At 39.0% G+C, this 21,338-nt stretch overlaps 3 protein-coding genes across 7 annotated transcripts; 1 reads left to right on the plus strand and 2 right to left on the minus strand.

The window, feature by feature from the left end:
• LOC106645787 (Polypeptide N-Acetylgalactosaminyltransferase 6) lies at positions 1-2,276 on the plus strand. Its single transcript, XM_014361718.2, has 2 exons — positions 1-301; positions 491-2,276. The coding sequence occupies exons 1-2, from the start codon at positions 122-124 to the stop codon at positions 2,075-2,077; spliced, it is 1,767 nt and encodes a 588-aa protein (XP_014217204.2). The 5' UTR covers positions 1-121; the 3' UTR covers positions 2,078-2,276.
• Positions 2,277-2,286: 10 nt separating this feature from the next.
• On the minus strand, positions 2,287-6,477 carry Hao (Hydroxyacid oxidase). The gene is made up of 8 exons (XM_014361733.2): positions 6,217-6,477; positions 5,854-5,988; positions 5,612-5,763; positions 4,454-4,709; positions 4,231-4,359; positions 4,017-4,149; positions 3,822-3,938; positions 2,287-3,734 (listed from the first exon to the last, which is right to left on the minus strand). Exons 2-8 carry the CDS (start codon positions 5,985-5,987, stop codon positions 3,555-3,557), a joined length of 1,101 nt encoding a protein of 366 aa, XP_014217219.2. The 5' UTR covers position 5,988; positions 6,217-6,477; the 3' UTR covers positions 2,287-3,554.
• Positions 6,478-7,072: 595 nt separating this feature from the next.
• faf (ubiquitin carboxyl-terminal hydrolase-like faf) lies at positions 7,073-21,325 on the minus strand. Of its 5 annotated transcripts, none has more exons than XM_014361730.2 (31): positions 20,917-21,325; positions 19,310-19,520; positions 18,948-19,218; positions 18,626-18,851; positions 18,400-18,534; positions 18,167-18,323; positions 17,770-18,093; positions 17,421-17,678; positions 17,007-17,108; positions 16,650-16,924; positions 16,376-16,577; positions 15,969-16,298; positions 15,197-15,772; positions 14,960-15,115; positions 14,617-14,886; positions 13,926-14,535; positions 13,521-13,828; positions 13,186-13,437; positions 12,487-13,100; positions 12,097-12,412; positions 11,716-12,020; positions 11,389-11,639; positions 11,137-11,309; positions 10,871-11,067; positions 10,675-10,799; positions 10,420-10,607; positions 9,846-10,332; positions 9,566-9,756; positions 9,082-9,467; positions 8,942-9,001; positions 7,073-8,855 (listed from the first exon to the last, which is right to left on the minus strand). In XM_014361730.2, the coding sequence occupies exons 2-31, from the start codon at positions 19,373-19,375 to the stop codon at positions 8,684-8,686; spliced, it is 7,983 nt and encodes a 2,660-aa protein (XP_014217216.2). In that variant the 5' UTR covers positions 19,376-19,520; positions 20,917-21,325; the 3' UTR covers positions 7,073-8,683. The 5 variants fall into 5 exon arrangements, with proteins under 5 accessions (XP_014217216.2, XP_089449670.1, XP_089449671.1 ...); XM_089593544.1 differs by having other exon boundaries at positions 9,566-9,768; positions 10,420-10,586; positions 20,917-21,324; XM_089593545.1 differs by having other exon boundaries at positions 9,082-9,470; positions 9,566-9,768; positions 10,420-10,586; positions 20,917-21,324.
• Between the last annotated feature and the right edge of the window lie 13 nt (positions 21,326-21,338).

The following is a 21,338-nucleotide window of genomic DNA, read 5'->3' on the forward strand; positions in this document are numbered from 1 at the left end:
TGTAGCAACACGTTGTACCTGCTTACGACGACGGCATGTTAACGTACGCTAGTTAAAGTGCAGCATTTATATATTCACAAAGTTTTGGAGTGCAACGTACACAAAACACACGCACGAAACGATGAAGCGCAATTTAGTAAGTTGGCTCAAGTTCCTGGTGCTCGCGGTTCTCCTGGTTTTTCTCACAACGCTGACTTTCCGGGTACTGCGCGGACACCGGGGCTACGAGCTATCCATTCCTCGGGCGCTGGTACTTGACAGAAGGATCGATTACGAGGACTTGATCGCTCAACAGGAAGTGGTTAGTTGCTCTTGTGACATTTATTTTGTGGTTTTTCATATGAGTTACCGGATTTTTATCTATTTGTTATGTTGTTTTTTTATTCGTTTTTTTTCAATTAAAAACTCGTCAAACAAGACATACTCACATAAATTTATTTTTCCTTTGACAAAATTCACACTCTTATGTGTTTGATTTTGTTTTATTAAGGATCCAGATGGGAAGATTGACTGGCATGATTATAGAAGGATCGGAGAAGAAAAAAGTCGGATGGGTCTGGGGGAACAAGGAAAGCCTGCATATTTAGATGCTTCCATGGAAGATCTCAAAGATAAGCTTTACAAGGTAAACGGCTACAATGGAGCTTTGAGCGATCAAATCTTGTTGAACAGGTCTATTTCTGATATCAGACACAAGGACTGCAGAAGAAAAAAGTATTTGAGAAAGCTCGACTCTGTGTCAGTGGTTGTGTCCTTTCACAATGAACACTTTAGTACTTTGATGAGAACTTGTTGGAGCGTTATTAATCGTTCTCCCCCTTCCTTGCTTCATGAGATTATTTTAGTTGACGATGCAAGCACAAAAGTTGAATTAAAAGACAAACTAGATGAGTATGTAAGAAAAAGTTTGCCAAAAGTTAAAATTGTGAGATTATCCAAGAGATCGGGTTTGATTCGTGGTAGATTAGCTGGAGCTAAAGCAGCCACAGCTGGTGTTCTTGTTTTTTTGGACTCCCACAGTGAAGCCAACATTAACTGGCTGCCTCCGTTGCTAGAACCTATAGCTCAAAACTACAGGACTTGTGTATGTCCTTTTATTGATGTCATTGACTACGAGACTTTTGAATACAGAGCACAAGATGAAGGTGCCAGAGGAGCGTTTGATTGGGAATTGTATTACAAGAGGCTGCCTTTGTTGCCCGAAGACTTGAAACATCCATCAGAGCCATTTAAAAGCCCAGTTATGGCTGGTGGACTGTTTGCCATCAGTTCGAAATTTTTTTGGGAGCTTAACGGCTATGATCCTGGATTAGATATCTGGGGTGGTGAGCAGTACGAACTGTCGTTTAAAATTTGGCAATGCGGTGGACAAATGGTGGATGCCCCATGTTCCAGGGTTGGACACATTTATAGAAAATTCGCGCCTTTTCCAAACCCAGGCATTGGTGATTTTCTTAGTAAAAATTATAAAAGAGTGGCAGAAGTTTGGATGGATGAATACGCAGAGTTTATTTACCGTAGAAAACCTCATATGAGAGAGCTGGATCCTGGATCTTTGAGCAAACAAAAGGCTCTAAGAGAAAAGCTCAAATGTAAGTCATTCAAGTGGTTCATGGAGAATGTTGCTTTTGATTTAGTCGAAACCTATCCCCCTGTGGAACCCGATGACTTTGCCTATGGAGAGATTAGGAATATTGGAGAAAAAAATTATTGTTTACATGCAAAGGATAAAGAAAGAAGAGATCTCGAGATCTCGGTTGAATTTTGTAAGAAGGATAACCCAAAAATCAGAGGAGATCAAGAGTTTCAGCTTACTTGGCACAAAGATATTCGTCCTAAAAAGAGCATGTTGTGTTTGGATGTTGCTAGAGGGGATGATAAAGCTCCAATAACGTTGTATCCTTGTCACGGTAAGCAAGGTAATCAATTTTGGACTTATGACATGACAAAAAAATGGCTGAAACATGGGTACAATAACAAGTGCCTAGACATGGATCCACTAAGTAAAAAGGCTTTTGTAGCCCATTGCAATTTCACGATTTTCACTCAAAAGTGGAGTATAGAACACTTTTTATAGTAGTATTGAACGCCATAATATATAGCTAGTCAGAAATTTGACTTTTGCAAAAGAAATTGAAAAATTTTTTTCTGCACAAAGGAATATTCAAAAGATCATAATACGTACGTACAATTCCAACTACTTTAACTGTATGAATTGAGCCAAGATGATTTATATATTGTGCCTTATAAAGCGAAAAAGTACAAGATTTCATAGAAACTCCGTAATCCCTAAAATATTTGTAATTTTTATTTGCATTTACATACTTGATATAAAAACTTGTTATGTGATATAAAAAAAAACTTGAATTTTCGTCGTGATAATAGTTTCACATGTAGATAAGAGTTTTCTTTACTTTTGTACAACCTTATAAAGCAAACAAGTTTTGCTTTTTTTAGCTGTTAAGGGTAAATTTTTTATGTTAAAAGGTGGAGTAATCTTTTTGAGATTATTTTTTTTAAGTATTTTGTTATTTGTTGCTACTATAGAGATTTTTTTATAATATTTTACCGAGACTTAATATATTGGTATTTATTTGTAGTATTTGTAGAATAGTATTAATTTTCGTATGTTATTTACAAAATTATTCTTTAATTTGATGGAAGCTCAATTGTATAAAAATTACCAATTTTTTAAATTCATCAACAATAATTTAGAATTAAAAATTACAAATTAGATTTACAGTATCAACAAAAAATAATTTCGGTTAACGTCATTATGTATTAAATACATACAAACATACTTTAAATTATCGAAAGAAAAATTGTTGCCGTAAATTCATTACATTATCATGAGTGTAAAATAAAATAGTCGTAATTATTTTTTGTTTTATGTCGGTGTGTTTTTGCGGGTAATGTGACTATAGTTACAAGTACATTTAATATACCTGTGATAGTTCCACAAAACATAAAAAAAAAATTGAAATTTATGGAATATGTCATAATTAATGAATACCGAAATAATATACATAGTATATTTTCCCTTTGTCTTGCCAATACGACGTGGATTTAGTACTATAAGCTTCCGATTTTATATAAAACGACTGGTTCTGCGAGCGTGTGTTTTTTTATATTCGTGTCTAAATCTGTAAGATATAAATAACTTGTAAACTTTTTTTTTTACGGGCACATAGGCTTAATGTCCGAAATTACGACGACAAAAATTGTTACTACATTTTATTTACACAAATGCAAGAAAGTTTTTATCCATAAGCAATATTTCGTAAAAACGAAACGCTTCGCTAGTAATAAATATATAATTGCCCTGTATATTATCACACGCGCAAAACATATATCGAACAAAAGTAATGAACAATATGTTTGTCGTAACGGTGCCAATACACAAACACACAAACAAATATGAAACAAATATGTATATATAAATAAAAAGAAATTCAAGCTTGTTTTTGTTCTTCATTATCACACACCTCGAAAAATAACGTTTGGTCTATATTATATGCATTAAAAAAATATATGTATGTACGCAACAAATTCCCTCAAAGACGACTGTAGCTGGACTCGTGCATCACCATGTCCCTCGTCACTTGGTCAATCCTCGAGCATCCCGTGAGTGCGAAAGCCAGATCGATCTCGTGTCTCATGATCTCAAGCACAGCGCGGGCCCCTTCCTCCCCCGCGTAGGTAAGGCCCCAGAGCAAGGGTCGGCCGATAAACACCTGTGAAAATAATAATAATAATAATAATTAAAAAAAATATATACAATCACCTGTACTCTCGAAACAGTCGCGCATGCCCCAGCTTACCATCCTAGCGCCCAAAGCCAAGGCTTTGAAAACGTCCGTGCCCTGAGTCACGCCACCGTCCAGGTACACCTCAACTTTATCTCCCACTGCTTTGACCACCTCCGGCAGTGCTTCGATCTGCAATTTAATGTTCGTTTTTAGGCACATATTATTGCAGTGTACGGTACATATTATATGGTGTAAAATGGGTTTTACCGAAGAAGGCGTTCCGTCGATCTGCCGCGCTCCGTGGTTCGACACCAAAATGGCACTCGCTCCGTGCTCGGCTCCGAGAATCGCGTCTTCGGCCGTCAAAATGCCCTTCAGGACTATAGGCAGTTTCGTCACTCTGTCCAACGGCAAACGAGTTGTTTTTTTTTTTTTTTTTTTTTTTCGCTAATATCATTCAAGTATAACGCGAGGAAATTACCTCTTCAGCCAGTCTACGTCTTTCCAAGACAGGGAGTCGTCGAACAAATCCTGGACGTACTCGTTGAGGCCCGATCCTTCCTTGGACAGGTTTATTTTGTTAGCCAATAGCCCATCGAAATTCGCGAGTCTGCAGCAAAGGACTTTTCCTCACAATCGATCGCGATGCACATATTTTGTACGAAAAAAAAAAAAAAAGAAAAAAAAAAGAGAGAGTTGAGAACCTCAAGTGCTGGGGAAGGCTGAATTTGTTCCTCATGTCGCGCCTCCTGTCGCCGAACGTCGGCGTGTCGACGGTGAGAACGAGGGCCTTGAAGCCAGCGCGTTCAGCCCTTCGAATCAGGCCCAGGGTGATGCTCCGGTCGGCGTAGACGTACAGCTGGAACCACTTGATGGCCTCCGGGGCCGCCTTGGTCACCTCCTCGATGCTGCTCGTCGACAGGGTCGACAGGATGAATATCGTATTCGCCGCCTGAGCCGCTTGAACCGCACATATATTTTCAATATGGCCCCCTCGTTAGGTGTTACGTATAATGGATATGGTCATCCCTCTGTTGCAGGTATAACCAGTGAAGAATTTTTCTATTGATTTTTTATGTACTTTTGCACCCGTGAAATCCGTATTTTTTCTTTATTATTATAACCAGGATATTAGATTCAATAGAAATAAAACCACACACTTGTAAGTTGTACCAGCTAGATGAAAACACCAAAACGGTGGGATTTGAAAAAAAAAGTTAGTAATTTTCATTAACACTTTGTATAAAATACTTTAGTCCCCCGGGCCATTTTGGTGTTTTCATCTGGATGGTACGACCTAAAAGTGTATGGTTTTATTTATGTTGAATCTCATGTCCTGGTCACAATAATTAAAGAAAAAAAAAAAAAAAAAAATTACGGATTTTACGGGTGTAAAAGCAGATTAGAAACCAATAGAAAGATTTCTTACTGGCTTCTATTGGACACCTGCAACAGGGATATGATTTAAAACGTGCTTCTGGGGCCTGATTCTTCAAGTGCGCGTCGCAGTGCGACATAGCGGATGACACAGTTCGAGGAGCTCTTTGATTGGTCGTATCGGCTGTGCGTCACCCAACGACATGCTCATCAGAGAGGATAGGGCCCCAGGTATACGGATATATGTCACGCGCGAGATAAGAGATGAGAAAATAATGAAACGAAATACGTGTATTTTCATCATCATACATGTTACCATATCGTCTTTTTTTTTTTGTTAAGACATACTTATGCGTAGGTGCGAGTGTTTCGATGTATATACGTGATTGGCGATAATATATTTATCTCTTCTCCTTCCGTAGTACAACATAACAATCTTACGAAATATGCATATATGCTTGTACGATAATTAAGTGCATAAGTACCTTTGGCGTTGGCAGTTTCACCGTCCGGGTGGGCCATTTTTTGCATGGCTGTCGGCGAAACGCCCAAAGGCATGGACACCCTCTCGCCGAGTATCGTAGTGCTGATGTCCCTTTTCGAAACGTTGCGCAGCACTCGGGGACGAATGCGAAGCCTTGACCGTTCAAACACATTGTACTTTTTTAACATATGTCCCTCGACTCGATCAATTGTCGAGTTTGGGAAAAAAAAAAAATGTACTTACTTCTGGAAGGATTCTCTGTTGAGCTTCAACGTGTACTCGTCCCCGGCTCCGCTTTTGTAGTAATCCCTCGCGGCGGGGGTGATATTTTTCATGGAGAGGTCCTCGAAATCTCTCAGGCAAACGGGACGCGACATCCTAGTTTTTTTTTTTTTTTTTTCAGGTAAATCAATGGAAAATCAAGGTAAACGAGTTAAAATCGAGGATGTGTTTCGAAACTGAGTGTAAACGTTGAATAATCGGTATTGCGTCAATACGTATATATATATATTGTGTGATGAGATTCTGTTTAGTGATGGCGAAATTGCCGTACATATTTGATCAGGAAAAGAAATTAAAAAAAAAAAAAATTGAAGAATAACTTACGTGTATGGATTTTCGAAGGGTAAGTATTTAGCAGCTCGAATCGAAACCTGATGTGAGACAGCACTGCACGTATACAACCTCGGCGAGTTTGAAGCTTCGCGTCGCGAAGAAGAGTGCTATAATTCAATGCCAACGTAACTGATAAGCTGTGGCAGCATCAATCGCACGGCTATATTTTTTTTTTCCTCTCCACGACGAAGCCACCGATGCACTCTCCGTGACAATGTACATCATTGTGAGAACCAGCAGCGCAAAGATAAACTTGTTTACGCAATCAATTTATTCAATGGAGCTCTTTCTCCGTTGCGAATCATGTGATAGGTTGATTGCCCACGTAGAAAACACGATGAGGCTTTGTTCGAGACGAGAAGGGGCTATATTTAGTCGTCGTGGAAAAATAAAACTATCATCGGTAAAATCGTGTATACCCCGCTTTTTTGTACCCAAAATACATACTCGTTCTTAGTGTATGCTTTAAATAATCCAAAATATTGCCTTACCTTTGAATCGTAAATGTATAGTTTTTTTTTTTTTTATTGCGAGTGCAAACACAAAAAATTTTGTTCGGCAGCTGTAATCTGTTGTCAAGTGTTATCGAAAAATTCTGTAGGAAAACGTAAGGATAGCAAGGGAATAAAAATAGTAAATAAACTTATGTTTTATAACAATTTACTTGCGATAATTTAAATTTATAAATAATCAATGTTAATTGTAACGCAAGAATTTCATTATTTTATTGTTTATCTTCGTGGTTTTTCATTGAAACTTGGACACCAGTCATTCGTCAGCGATGGTTTCATTTAGTTGTATCGGGTATTTTTTACAGTTTTTTTTTTTTTTTTTTTTTTTCTTTTTTTCTTTTTTTGTAACTTTTGTCACAATCTTCAAAGTTTTTATTTCTTTTTTTTTTTTTTTTTTTTGTTTTTTAAAAATAAATTTTACGGTAAACTGACTGTTGATTGAGTCGAGATACTTGTCAAACGCAAGATTTCTCTTATTAAAATTCTTGAACCACATACACCCTTGCGAAATATAACAATTAAATCATTTAGGTAACAACTTTTGTATAAAGTATGAGAAAAATGAAAAATGCTATTATTCTTTCCAATATTTTTTTCAGCAGTGTTATCTCGATCTTTCATTCATATACACTTAGTGCACATTCGTACATAAACGAAAAAAAACACAAACACACTCATACACCTAACGTGTCCTAAAAATAATGAGTGAATGTATCAAGTATGCATTTCACTCATTATTTTGAATTTCCTTTTGTCTGCTCTTGGTCATATCTATATAACGTAGCTCGCATTCAACGCTCATAAAAAAATTACATTAGAAAATGACACCATGATTTCGATTATTGATGCTCTCTGCAGATGCGTAGGATTTTATAATAATCTCTCTCGCTCTTGTTCTGTTTCTCTCGACTAATATACATAAATAATATTATCGACCATCCTCTAAACGTAAAAAATGTTTGTTTACAAAACCAGGATTTACACTAGCGTTTCGACTCGCCTCCACGTAAAAAAGCAGTAAAATTTGCGTATATGTACATATCATAGTAAGCATTCAAAGTTTCTTTTTTTGTTCTTTTTTTTTCATGCGTTTAAAAAAGCTATTATCGTTTGGTATATTTGCTTGATTGATTTATTATTTTTAATTTACTTTGTTTCTTTTGTTTAATAGTAGCATTTGACTTATTACATATCTTATAAATTATATCAGAGCTTGGATCATTTCGTGAGTTTCAAGTACTCATTGCATTAACTGTTTTCTTTCTTTTTTTCTCTTTTTCTTTTTACAGAAAATTACCCCAGCTCAGTTATTATAAGTATCTTAGAACGATACAACTGATTTTTTTTTCCATTCAACTTTCATACTTTCAAAGCTCTCAGTGGCCTTTATCCATCCCTCTGGTTTGTTGTTGAATTGTGATTCAAAAAGAAAATTCAGTCCCAAAATATATGTTTGTCAATAAAAATTTCAAAATTAAATTTTAAATTTAACAGTAAAATTTATTCTGTTAGCAGTTACAGTTGCAAAAAATTGCCCACTAATCTGCTTTCATTTAAGTACGATAGAAAAATTTTTTTAATGCTATAGCGATAATATTTTTAAATATGATAAACTAATTGAATAATTTAAAAACTCTTTTCATTGTTCTGCATGAAATTTGTGTCTTAAGCTTTCTTAAAAAAAATTAGCGAAAACTTGAATAACATATGAGGATGGTATCGGCCGTTACCTAAAAAGAGAAGAGGAGAAAAATGTATCTGATCAGCGGCGGTCGTCACTAGAAAAAGAAAGAGCATCGAGACGTATCGTATGTCTTCTCTCGACTGCTCTTTCATATGTACATGCTGACTTGTTGCTTTACTTTCAACATGCCAGCCCAGTTATTCGATTTCACGTAGTCCCAGCTGCTCTCACAGAGGCAGCGCGCGTGTAATACCAAATATCATTATGGATCCTGGCTGCTATTTGGTGAGGTTTCGCAATGCGACGTGTGCACCGGTGAAGGCCCAGGTTGTTGCTCCTGTTGCTGCTCTTGCGACTGTTGCTGTTGCATTTGTTGCTGTTGTTGCTGCTGCTGCTTATGCTGTTGCACTTTGTGCTTGAAAAATTGTTCATACCTGAAATTTTAATTCATTGGAGATGTAGTAGTTGTGGTTGTTATTGTTTTGAAACAAATTTTTTTTAAACTTTATTTGGTATTTACCAAAATGCTCTGTATTCTGAGATTTTAGTTTCGTCCTCGAAAATAATACCGTCCTCGAAACTAAAACATGTTTACAATATTCAATAGTTTAGAATCAACGTGGAAGTACGAAATATTATTAAATTTAAAGAAAAACATACCAATGAAACTCCGGAATACCATCATCAAAGTGTTTAGTCTTTTGAGCTGTAGTTTTATTCTTTGCAGCTTCCTTCATGAGTTGGAAATCAATCACTGACGTCGTGTGTGGTATTACTGTCGTTGGTATTGTTTTTGTTGTTGTTGCTGCCGTGGTAGTTTGAACGTTTATTTCCTGAGATGCATTCTCAGAAGTTTCAAACATTTCTTCGATCGAATCCTTAACTTCTGGTTCATCATCCGGACACAGATCGTAAGCCATCTCAAGTATTTTTTTAGCGCTGTTACTGCGTTCTAAACAGTAACCATTGGTCGAATCGTTGGACTGAGGTGGTGGCGACCAATTGTTATAGACGTCTGTATACGGTGCGGTCGAAGTGTAAGGCCTCTGCTTTGGCAAACGAAATAATTCAATGATTATTGATAATAGTTCAAAATATTATTAGTAGTAAATAGGTATAATACTACTAAAAATGGGGTACACACCTTATCCAATTCTTCTTGAAGCCACTCGATAGCAAGAAGCCACTTTTTCTTCAATTCGGCATTTTGGTACAAAAATTGGTGCGCTCCTTTACACTTGCAGAGCAATTGCACCATGCATTTGATACACTGGTACGCTCGCTTTTGATAATGACTACGGCTTTTTTGGATCGTATCGAACAAACCTTCCCTCTCTTCCGGAACACCTTGAGTATAATATTAGTTTGAGAAATTCCAGGACTACTGTATAAAATTAATGCCGTTTGGAAGACGGACAGTTTACCTTTTAGAGCATTATGCACACGATGCATTTGCCACGAATCGTCCATGAGAAGCATCTCCAACAGCAAATCCGTATGATGCTTCAGCTCATGGGTATACGCAAAGCTTATGTGCCAGAGCAGTTCGCTGAGGACTATGCGCGAAAAGTGCGGATTCTCCCAACAGCAGTATTGCAATAGTTTGACCGTCTCTTCGGCAATGCTTGCATCCTCAATGAGTTTCTTCATGTAGCTCGTACGATTAAAAAGTATTTCAGCTGCAAGTGGGGGTATAGGCATGAGGTACTCGTTGCCGCAAGCCGGGTCGCCGTAAGGGTTGGGAAGCACCGGCCCACTGACACTCGATTGGGTTCGAGATGACACATCGCAGCAACGAATAAGGATGCTCACCACCTGATGAAGCTTTGTCAGTTCGGGATATTGATATTTGATTACTGGACCCGGGCCTTCGTCTATCGCTACCAGCATAAATGTCACTGGTACATTCAGCTGAAAAAAGTTTTGTTTCAATTGTCACTGGTGTGCTTTCTATAACTGATTCAATCATAAGCAATAGTCACACAATATAAACATTACCTTTAACAATTGTAACTTTTCCTGTACACCAAGTGACGCGTAGCTGAGGAAAAAAGAAAAATAGTGTGGTAGGTGACGACCATGATCCGAGATTTCTCTTTGAAGTAACGTAAGAACCGCGTGGACTAGATGATCACTGAGGTTTGCATTGGGATCCACAAGAACAGCTGAAAATAATCCATTCGTTTCTGATTAATTTAGATCAAATTATCGCTTTTATGACGCAAATGATACTCTATCGATTTCATTGCTTACTCTGAGCATTAAGAGGTGGTGTGCAAGGGCCATCTTGTAGAGCAAAGTGAGCCACAAAAACTAATATTTTCAAAAAAGAATTTCTAACTTCCGTACTTGGGCAGCTTAACAAATATTCGCAGAATCTGAAAAAAAACGGTGTATTTAAAAATTGAGGAAAAAATAAATCATACCGTAATATTTAACAAACGTATACCTATGTGGATGACTAAATAAGACGTTGTGAGCGAACCAAGCACGTACATTTTTACTATTAAGCAAATGGTGACACAATATGTCGTGCCATTCCGTCGCAGTCCCACGTAAAGTCTTCTTTGTATGAAAACCGGTAAAAAATAGAAATTTTGACGCCAATTGTACAGATAGCATCGACAGTTCTTCAGCTTCCGGGCTCTTGAAAATTTTTTAAATTTTAATACAGTGATATGATAATTATTTAAGTACAAATTATCAAAAACTTACGATTTTATCGTGATTAGGTCGAGTAACGTTGCACGGGTTGCACGATACAAGTTTTCTGATGAACTGGAAGTATTCCGTATTAAACTGATTTCGATTATGCATAAACTTAATATTTTGCTTTCTAACGCTGTACTCGATTGCTGGTGGCATTTTTGTGACTCCCAATTTGGTATCTGAATTTTAAAGATAAGTTTAATCATAACAAAGAATTGCAAGTATTGAAAACTACCAATACATAATGAGAATACTTACATAACGACAGTTCGTTGTGCTTCTTCAACTGAGTGTTGGGTTCTACGTCGATCCTAGTGTAAAATAACATGTATGCATTCCACCATCGTTTTTGTCTACGGTAGCTCATGCGTTTCATTATCTGATCAAACACTTCACCCATATACTCGCCACCAAAGCACTGAGACTTCATTTCTTCTTCTTCTTCCATTTTACATTCAGTTACGTCTCCATCGTCAAACTTGTACCATTTTCCCGTCCCATCACTTTGCCTGTTGGAACGAATTTTACATTTTTTTAGGAGTTTAATTTTAATAATTTCAATTGAATGGTAGGTCGCTTTCTTACCTGTGTAAAACATAAGAATAGTAATGACCTCCACTGGCCTGACCACTATGGACAACAATACCAGTTAGTTGATATTTGGTACAAGTTCCTTTGAGTGTCTCCTCGTGATCCCAGTCTATAATCTCTCCTTCCAGTTTTGCGAGTCCCGAAACGGTGTAGGGCTCCATGTCGAGATCCCGTGGAAATTCGAAATAATCGTTAAACTTTATAGCACAAACTCTTTCAAAGTCGTACTCGAATCTCTTCAACTGTATTCCCAATATAGGCGGCAATTTCTTAACGCATAATCGCTTAACGGTCACGACCTAGACACAAATCATTCGATTAATTTAGATGCCGTTAAAAAAAGCACGCACTGTAAACTTTAATTTGATAACATACTTTTTTGTTACATTTATCACAGTGGTACGCATCTGCTCCCTCGAGCAGCTCCCCCTTTACGTATTGCTCCAAAGAGTCTGTTAAATTATTATGATTCCTGATATCCACACTTATAACGCTAAAGGGCTCTTCTTTAGAGTATCTGTGAGGACAGCCTTTACAAATTTTCTGGTCACTGTAAGAACCGCCAAGGATTTTGCTCATTATTTGCTCATGGCCCAGAGCTTTCAAAGCTTCGTCCAAACTTTCTACCAGACTCATAAAAAATTCAACGGCATCCTGTTGCTCGCGCAGATTAACAGGTTCACCCTGAAGCCTAAAATTTTTATTCACATTTTATTTTAATTTTACATTTATTTTACATATACTACAAAAATGCAAGATACTCACTTAAAGTGCTTCCAAAGACCACGAGGAATGTAGTACTGGAGCTTACTGTAAGCCAAGTGCCCAAATATTGCTTGAACCTGCTTTAGTATGCCAATATTATATTCCTTGCGTGACTCGTCTGCACTGCACTTTTCCTCATTGGTGTCGTTGTCGCTGGCCTCGATCGTCTGTTCGCTCTCTGTTCTTTCCTCACCGGAAAAGTCCTCGTTGAGATCCGTGGCTGCGCCCTCCGCTGCCAACAGTCCTACTCTAATGCTTTCGACCATGTAGAGCTGCTGGAGCACCGAGTTCATGTAGCAGGTCGCGCCGGCGTTCTTGAGTCCGACGAAACCTTGGGGCGGCCTCGGGCCCACCGGCGGCAGGTAGTCCCACTCGACGAGAGGCTCGTCCTTTTCCGAGTAAAACATGTTGCAGAGCATGTTGACTAGAAGCCTCATGTTGGGCACGCAACCGGTGCAGAGGGTAACGAGAAGATCGAAGGCTGCACTGATAGACTGAGGAGTACTGCAAACCGGGCAGGCCTGGAACGAGCTGAGGCAAGCCAGCTCGCCTCGCTTTTCTCGCAACTGCAGCATGCAGCACGAAGCCGGAAATATAAAATCCTGTACTAATTCCTGCAATGGAGGAAAAAAGAAACAATTGAGTTAAAAATCGATTTATTTTGCTTCCATGCTAAACAATGTTATTCACGTTTCTCACCTTAATGAGAGTTATGCCTCTTTTATCGTCGGATCCAAGCTCGTACTTTTTCACGGGTGGAAAAAATGATAGTAACTCTTTTGTAAGGCCCAGGTGACCCTCGAGGACGGCCTCGTCAACCGCAGTATCACCAGTTTCTCGAACGCGATCGCGAACTTGCTTCAACCATACGATTTCGATGTTGAGCCAACTTTCAGCAGATGATAATAGGCACCCCGATATGTGTGCATAATTTAATAACCTACACAGTAGCTGCAGAAGAAAAATCAATGACCATTATTAGAATGCCATTCGCTTGTGTTTGTTGGATTCTAGAAGAAACTAGTCATGCTTACTTGGAAAAACTCGTGGCTTTGTCTAGCGTACTCTATGACGGTGGTATTTATGACTGGAAACAGGCGAGTGATAAAAAATTGAAGCGCCTGATGTCCACTACTACACCATGTGGATATTAGCAAAAATTGTTCAGCAGCAGTTGCGCGAATCGCCCGTGATGTGCCAACTAGTACAAGGTCAATTAAAAACGTGTTCCACATGACGTTCTCCGAGTTTTGTTGCCACATGGAATCTCGCGTCAAATCCTCCAGAGCCTTTGGATTTAATACTAGAGCTAATGTCAACACTTCCAATGCCTCTTTGCAAACTGTGATAAATTATTATCGATCATCATATTTTCGTCATCTCTTTTGTCGTTAATTGATAAATAATTTTAGAGTTTAAAAAAATAAAGTTTTACTCACTCAAAACATCATTGTTGTCCATGTTTTTCTGATCTTTAGCATTGGTCTCGTGAATTTCATGGAGCACTTGGGACGAGGCATTAAGGTGATTTAAACTACCACTGGACGCGGCCCAAGCTAATCTAATTATGGCACGAATGGTGACCACGTCCGGCAGTTCCCACAGGAGCGCCTGCTGCAGCAGCTGCCTGTACCGCTCGAGCTCCGAACTCCCGATTAACATATCCTTGGCAATGAACGTGGCGAGCTTGACCGCGACCGAGCGCAACATAAACTCCGTGTTTTGATTCGGAACACTGTGCAACGCCTGCTTCAGCACGGCTATCGGCAGTTGGTGCTTGTTCGACTGAAGGATTTGGGCGTTCAAGTATGGCACCTCGGTTAATTGGGCCACGGTGTTCGCCATCACTGTCAGCAGGAACTTGCACAGCTTGAGAACTGTAAGATAGGCCGAGCGCTTCGTTACTTCATCCGCATTAGGTAGGAAATTATTTTTCGTCAACATGTCCAGGATTACTCCGGCTTCGCCACTTTTGATCAAATTGAGCTGGAACTCGCATGCCTTGTCAGACATTGGATCGAGTGCGGGCATCAACAGTGTGTATAAAACCTGCAATTGAATAAGCAATGCTTTAATCGCGTGTGTTCGACTTTGAACGAGATAAATATACAATGCCACTTGTGCACAAACCTCTAAATTGTATAAAACTTGACTTGGACTTGCTGAGAAAAACAGAGAGCCTACGTTAACATTGGACTCGTCGGCGGAAGAATTTTGCACAGCTTCGTGATCTTTGTAGCGCCCGAAAAAACGTTGCAATTTCTGCACTGTACATATGTCAGCCGGGATCAATTGCAAAAGATAGCGTGCGCCATCGCGCAATTGGGCCTGTTCGAGCATACAGCCCAAATCCGCCAATTGAAAGAAAAATGTGACAAACTTGTGTCTTTGGGATAACAGCTGCAATTAATTTCGAATAAAAATTAAATTTGCACTATCAACATGGAAAATCTGCATTAATAGTTTGACTTACCACTCCGGGTAAACTGCTCTCGGCTTCTGGATTAGACGCGTGACAACTCTCCATTTTGGAGTAAGGATGGTGAGGTGAGCTAGTTGAGCTGTCGGAACTACTATCGGGAGAGCTTGGCATGTTTGTGTTAACTTGACTGAGTTTTACTGACAATAACTAAAAAACAGAATCATTTGGTTCAATATTTGAAATTTATATTGTTATTCTGTATTTAAAATATGATACTGTAAATTTTACCGTTTTGTCTCTTAAAGGAATCTGCGATAATAGTTTTCTATCGTCGGCTGGGTCCAACGGTTCTCCGTTAATGAAAAGATCCATTTTAATCTGTGTATCACTGGCTTTGATTTTTCTCATTATCTGTCGTCTCAAAGATGCCAATGTATCGTTCGTATGTGAAAATATTTCAATATCTTCAACGGCACGAGCAGGATTAGCAAATCTTACGATTAGAGTTAAATGCTTGCCTCGAGCAGCTCTGTGTAATGGAAGAATTTTCCTTTCTCCAGGAAAAGCCATGTCACACTCATTTAGATATTCCTGCAAAACTTTCATTACGCGACACATTTTTAACGCTTCCGATTTAATACAGTCAACGGCACTTTCGTCTTTATCCTCTTTGTTCTCGAGTGTATCTTTTTTAAGGATGGACATCGTGTCGTAGTGAGCTTTCAAACGATCAATACACTCTGATATATAAGTTTCGTGAAAAGCCATTACGGATGATTGCAGTCGAGAACCCAAGTTAGTATTAACTTCTTTCATCAGCTCTATTCCTCGATTGGCTATTTCTTCTGGACTGTTTGTTACGACCTGAATAAAGGAACAGTCTCACTTGCATAAAACGTTTTATTGAGGCCTACATGTATACGTTGGGAAGTCACAAGCAGTAAAATATAAATACTGCATACATTCTCAACAGATTAATGGGCTCGTATGCGAAATCATGCTTGCGCTTCAAAACTTATGTATAACAACTTTTGGTTGTTAAAAACTGACAAATACTCACCCTCCACAAGTAGTCGGCTCCTATCAAGTCTACATCCTCCAGCAAAACAGTGCGTCTTTTAATCTTCAACTTGTTTTCCTTGGAATTAACAGCTTTGAAGAACCTCTCAAAACACCGAATGCCACTCTCGGTAAGCAGCGTGGGATCCAACAATAAAATGTTATTTACAAAAAAGTCTTTGTTGATTGACGGATCAAGATCAGGCTCTTCGCCCATTAATTTAGAGAACCACTTGAAGCATGCTTCTCTGTCTGAAGGAAAAACTGCTTGTTCTGCCAAACACTGCCAAATTTGTTTAGCTTGGTCGGCGCAAAGCCATAATTGACCTTCCTATAAAAATAAATTTTTGTTTGAATTTCACTGTTCAGTTTACGATTTGAACTCTCTTGAGAAAAATTTTTAATTACTTTTAATAAAAATCTTAAAAAACTCAGCCTTTCATGGACTTGCATGATGTGGTTACAGCGATCGTCAGGTAAAAAAGTATTAGGGTCAATATCCGGGTGATCCTTGACCAGTTGTCGTACTCTGCTCATATACGATGTCAAATTGTTAGTCACAAGTATAACGACGGAGTGATGACCTTGAAGACGTTCAATGACTTCTTGCCTGGTTAAAAAAATATAACGGTTGTCAACCAAAACTCAATTGGTATATACAAGATTTAAAAACACACTGTACCTATAGCACGCATGTTGAGTTCGCTGACCATGACCCATGTTGGGATTTGATTCATAGAGGGAACAAATTTCACGAATTTGCTTGAGCGCAGGTAGTGCCCACTTATCGCCGTTTTTCAATTCCTCCACACATTTGTCCAGCCATAATGTTTTTTGAGCGTCCCTCTCTTGTGAACACGAGTAATCCAATATTTTGACGTGAGCACTCAAGGCTTGGTCCGCGATTTCTGGAGGCACGTCTTCACTGTGTCCCAAGTTCCAAAAGAGGCTCAACACCTGTTAACATTTTTTGAATTATTACGTGACAAATTAGGGCTATTTTAAAATTGGTAAATAATTATTATCAATTTTTCTTTACTTTATGAGCCATGACTCCATCCTTGTCATCTTCAGCAAGTCTTCGAATTAACTCGAGAAGCTTTTCTCGTTGTTTTTTGTTGTTGGCAGTTCTCCAACTCGTCTGGAATAGAGAAAAATTATAAATACTCTCAAACTCGTTGACTTGCAAAGAAATAACGCGTTGAAACCGCTTTGTAGCATCTATTTGAAATTTGTATGTTTAGCTTCTTGAAAAATAGCGGACCAAAAATATTCATTTCCGCATTTCTCAAGATATTTTTATAAAATATATATGTTTTGTCTTAAAAATTCACGTTTCAATAAGTTTTTTCACAGGAGAAACGAGCTTTTTGTGCAAACTTTTCGTTTATGTAATAAAATTATGTAACACACCAAAAAAATAAAAAGAGAAAAAAGACAAAAACATAAATACCGTGAAACACTCGAAAAGATGATCCAACTGTTCCGGACTAAAATCCCAAGCCAATTTGGCCAATAAATCATGAACGTTTTTCACAATGGCTTCGTGTTTACCAGCTTGTGCCGCCCACACAGCATCCAAGTCTTCGAGAGATAATGCACGTTCTTTTATGATAAAACGTAAAATTTTTTCTAGTTTCTCGACGTATTGCGGCTGATGCAGCGAGTCCCTCAACACGATTTCCAACACTCCATTTTCTTTGATCCATTTCTGGTGTATAATAATTATGTGAGAAATTTTTTTTTTTTTTTCAGACAAACACCATATTTTCGAATGATTTAACGATTTAAAAAGCACTCACCGCCATTCGTTCGGCAGTTAACCATTCTTCCTCCTCGAGATTTGGATTACGGTGAAGATAATAATTTACACTTGCAATTACTTTATTCACTTCGTTAAGAGCATTCATTTTGCCATTGAAAGACGATATTTGTAAAAGCCTCAGAATCATTTTCAGTCTAAAGATTTCGAGATTTTTTATCGTCCCCTCCTGATAAGGTACACGCGTGGCTATACACTTTGCTGCTTTGATGATGGCTGATATCGCGTCGTTCTTGGATTCGTTTTTCGCTTCTTTCTTAAGTTCAGAATCTGTCAGATTATCTAAAATTTGAGGCACCATTTTCTGAAAAACAAAAGTTTACAAATTAATCATTAAAAATAAAACAGTCTGAACGTTATTATTCAGTATTACTTACCACTATGGGCATTAGGTATTTATAAATGGTATTAACTGTTAATAACTCATAGCACAAGCCAAATGGCTTCATTAACGCATAAATAACTGGCACTGTTAAATTTCGTCCACTTGAAAATCTTTTGAGTAAAATTTCAAAACCATTAAGACTACCAAATCTGTGGAAAAAACATGAAAATTTAATTTCAAGTACAACGATGTATCATTAATGACAAAAAATAAATGAAAACTCACTTATTTATAAGATCAACAAGCCAGCCACGTGGATTCCTCGAATCTGAAGGAGATCGCGCATATACTTCATCATCAGGAATATTACTACCTGGTGGTACAGTCTCTGAGATACGCGATGCATTAAACGTATGAAATCTGAGGAAGAAATTTTTGTTCAAGCAATTGAAATCGATTTGTCAGAGAAAAAGAGTTTAAAAGAGAGTGAACGGTAAAAAAAAAAACTCACTTGTTATTAGGATTAAAAACCATTGCTAGTAAATCAAGAAGAGGAAACCAGTCCTCTTCTAATTTCAAGACACAAAGTTCTACCAGCCGTTGACAGTTGGCATTTATGTAATTGTGAATATTTAATTTCCAACTATTGACAGCATCATCTGTTAAAATTTTGGTAAAAGAAATCGTAAGCCCTTCTCGAAAAAAACGTTGACATGCTTCACTCTGTACATCAATTCCTGCAAATGAAAATTTGGTCACAGTTTAAACTCTGTTGTTCGTTTGACAACATTACACGTTTAATGTAGCCCGAAAATGAAGCAAACGACAATGACCTTTTTTGCACAAATCGATACTGGCTTGTAACAGGCACTCCAATTCTTGATCAGGCAAAACAGGCACTACCCATCTTGGACTAGATATTTTTTCATCCAGCGCAGCAAGCTTAGCATGTGGAAAATCAGGCTCTAACTTTTGCTGAACTGTCTCTTCGCTACCAGTCACAGTCGACGAGTCGTTGGTGCAATCAGCAGTCGTTACGTTTTCAGTTATCTGAAGGCTGGACATGGCGTCCGCCAACTGCTGCTGACCAGGTGAACTAGGCATCTAGAAACAATAGGACCAATAAATTTACATCTCTCACGCCACGTTTGTAATGAAGTTTTATTGCGTATGGGTATAAAAATGATTAACGAACCACTGTGTTTTGATGACTTTCGGGCGGATCAATTCCAACCCCTTGGCCTCTCGTAGCAATCGTCATCCTGCCTTGTAAGTCTTACGGACTGACGTCTTGAAGGTGTACGTGTTTAGGACTAAGTTGCACCACCAAAAACCAGAATCCAGTACTGTCATGAAACACGCTTTTATCTTCGAGGCCTTGTAACTTTAACCTATATCTACATTATCTGAAACAGAGAACAAAAAGGAAATGCCAAGTTAAGTGGAGCCTGGCTTTATCCTGACATGATACAATGTAACGTAACATGTCAAATTACTAATGATAGTTGAGGGAAAAAAAACACTAGCGAAAATGATGACGTGACGAGAGTTTGCTATTTCACGCATCAGAGATATAAAAAAAAAAATAAAAAATAAAAAAAAAAAACAACAACAAATGATCACCAAAGATCTGGCTTGTCAAAATAACTCTCGTGCGTTTCCTGACAAAGCCATATAGCTAGCAGTATTCCGTAGCGAATGTCAAGAGATAACGTATAGGCGAACACAATATCATATCCCGTCCAATTGATCACGTCTCAAGAAGAAGCAAACAACGTCCGCAAGCAGGGGTGTTACTCTACAGGCATACGCATACATGCACACACACAATTTCTCGGCAAAGGCCGGTCAGGAAAACTCTCTCCTTCTGGCAGCTCCGAAAGAATCAACTTCTCTCCAATTTGGTGTGAAAAGTGGCAAGGGAAGCAAAACACGTCTGGTATGCAGCTACCTCTGGCCACCTTTTAGTCTCTCTATAACTCTGGTCTTTCCTGTCCCAGGTGACATTTGGAGACACGTATCAAGGCAAACGCGTGGACGACGTTTCAAAGCACATTGAAGCAGTGGTATACACTCAACAACTCACGAACGACGACGTCGACGACCTCTTGTTTAAAACAGACTGTTTTGTGCACTTACACAGGCACACAAAAATATATATACACACACGGTATGCAGAAGCAGTTGCAGTTGCTTGCAGAGTAAGTATATGCACCACAGACATCAGGCACACGAAGAAACGGGGGGGAGAGGAGGTTCTGTTTGACAAACTGCCTTCGAAAAATATACCTCACACTTTGAAGAAGCTCTCCGATCAAAAAAGTCCAATGGCAGACGTAAGAGAAGGTAGAGCTGTCAGGTCGGTGTGCAGTAGTAGACACCACACACAGACGACGACGTTGGTAAGGGTGTCCCGGGCTGAGAGATCAGGGTGACGTAAAGCGCTGCAAGAATTGGTTTGTTTGACGGGGAAGTTGAGAGGCAAACAAACTAAATTATATGGGTACATGTATGTATCGTTTGTCCATGCCCCCTCACACGCAGAGAGAATTGAGGGCAACCATCACCTGTACTAATGCCGCAAAGGACACCGGAGATCGGGGAAGAGAGAGAAAGAGAGAGAGCGCCAAAGAGCCTGGACGGAGAGAGCAAGAGAAAAAGGGCCGAGGAGAGGGTCTCCAATGATAATTATATTATATGATATACAGAAAGCAAAACAGAGAACGAGAGAAAGAGGGTGCGTCTCTCGCGCGCGCGCCGACCGGGCCGTGTGCCGTTGGCGGCGAGGTCGTTGGTATGTACCTTGGCCAGTCGCTGGAACTCCCGTGGCAGCAGGCAACTCCCTGTCTGCTTTTCAACTCGTCGTTGATATCCTCGGTGAAACCGGGCCGAAGTCAAACTCGGACAAAATGGCGACTCCTCGCCAACACACATAAACACAGTCACCAACACCAACACACGCGCGCACGTAACGTACACTGGGACCTGGGATGAGAGATGTGAAGTATTTTTCACTAGGTATATGTATACTGTACTTAGTCTTGAGTCTAGTCTAGACTGCAGGGTTTTGGGACTTTGGGTGTTCGTTCTGCTTCTGGGTGCGGGCAGACTGCCGCTATGAGGGTATAGTTTGTTCGTGTGTAAAATACACTGGGTTGGAGACGTTGGAGTAGTGGCAGTAGTGCACTATGGCACTAGTGGTGGCGCTGGAACTTGGACACACT

This window comes from Copidosoma floridanum, unplaced genomic scaffold (genome assembly GCF_036245765.1).
Source record: "Copidosoma floridanum isolate Cflo_tuat_1 unplaced genomic scaffold, Cflo_Japanese_pri ptg000019l, whole genome shotgun sequence".
Classification (NCBI taxonomy): Eukaryota; Metazoa; Arthropoda; class Insecta; order Hymenoptera; family Encyrtidae; genus Copidosoma; species Copidosoma floridanum.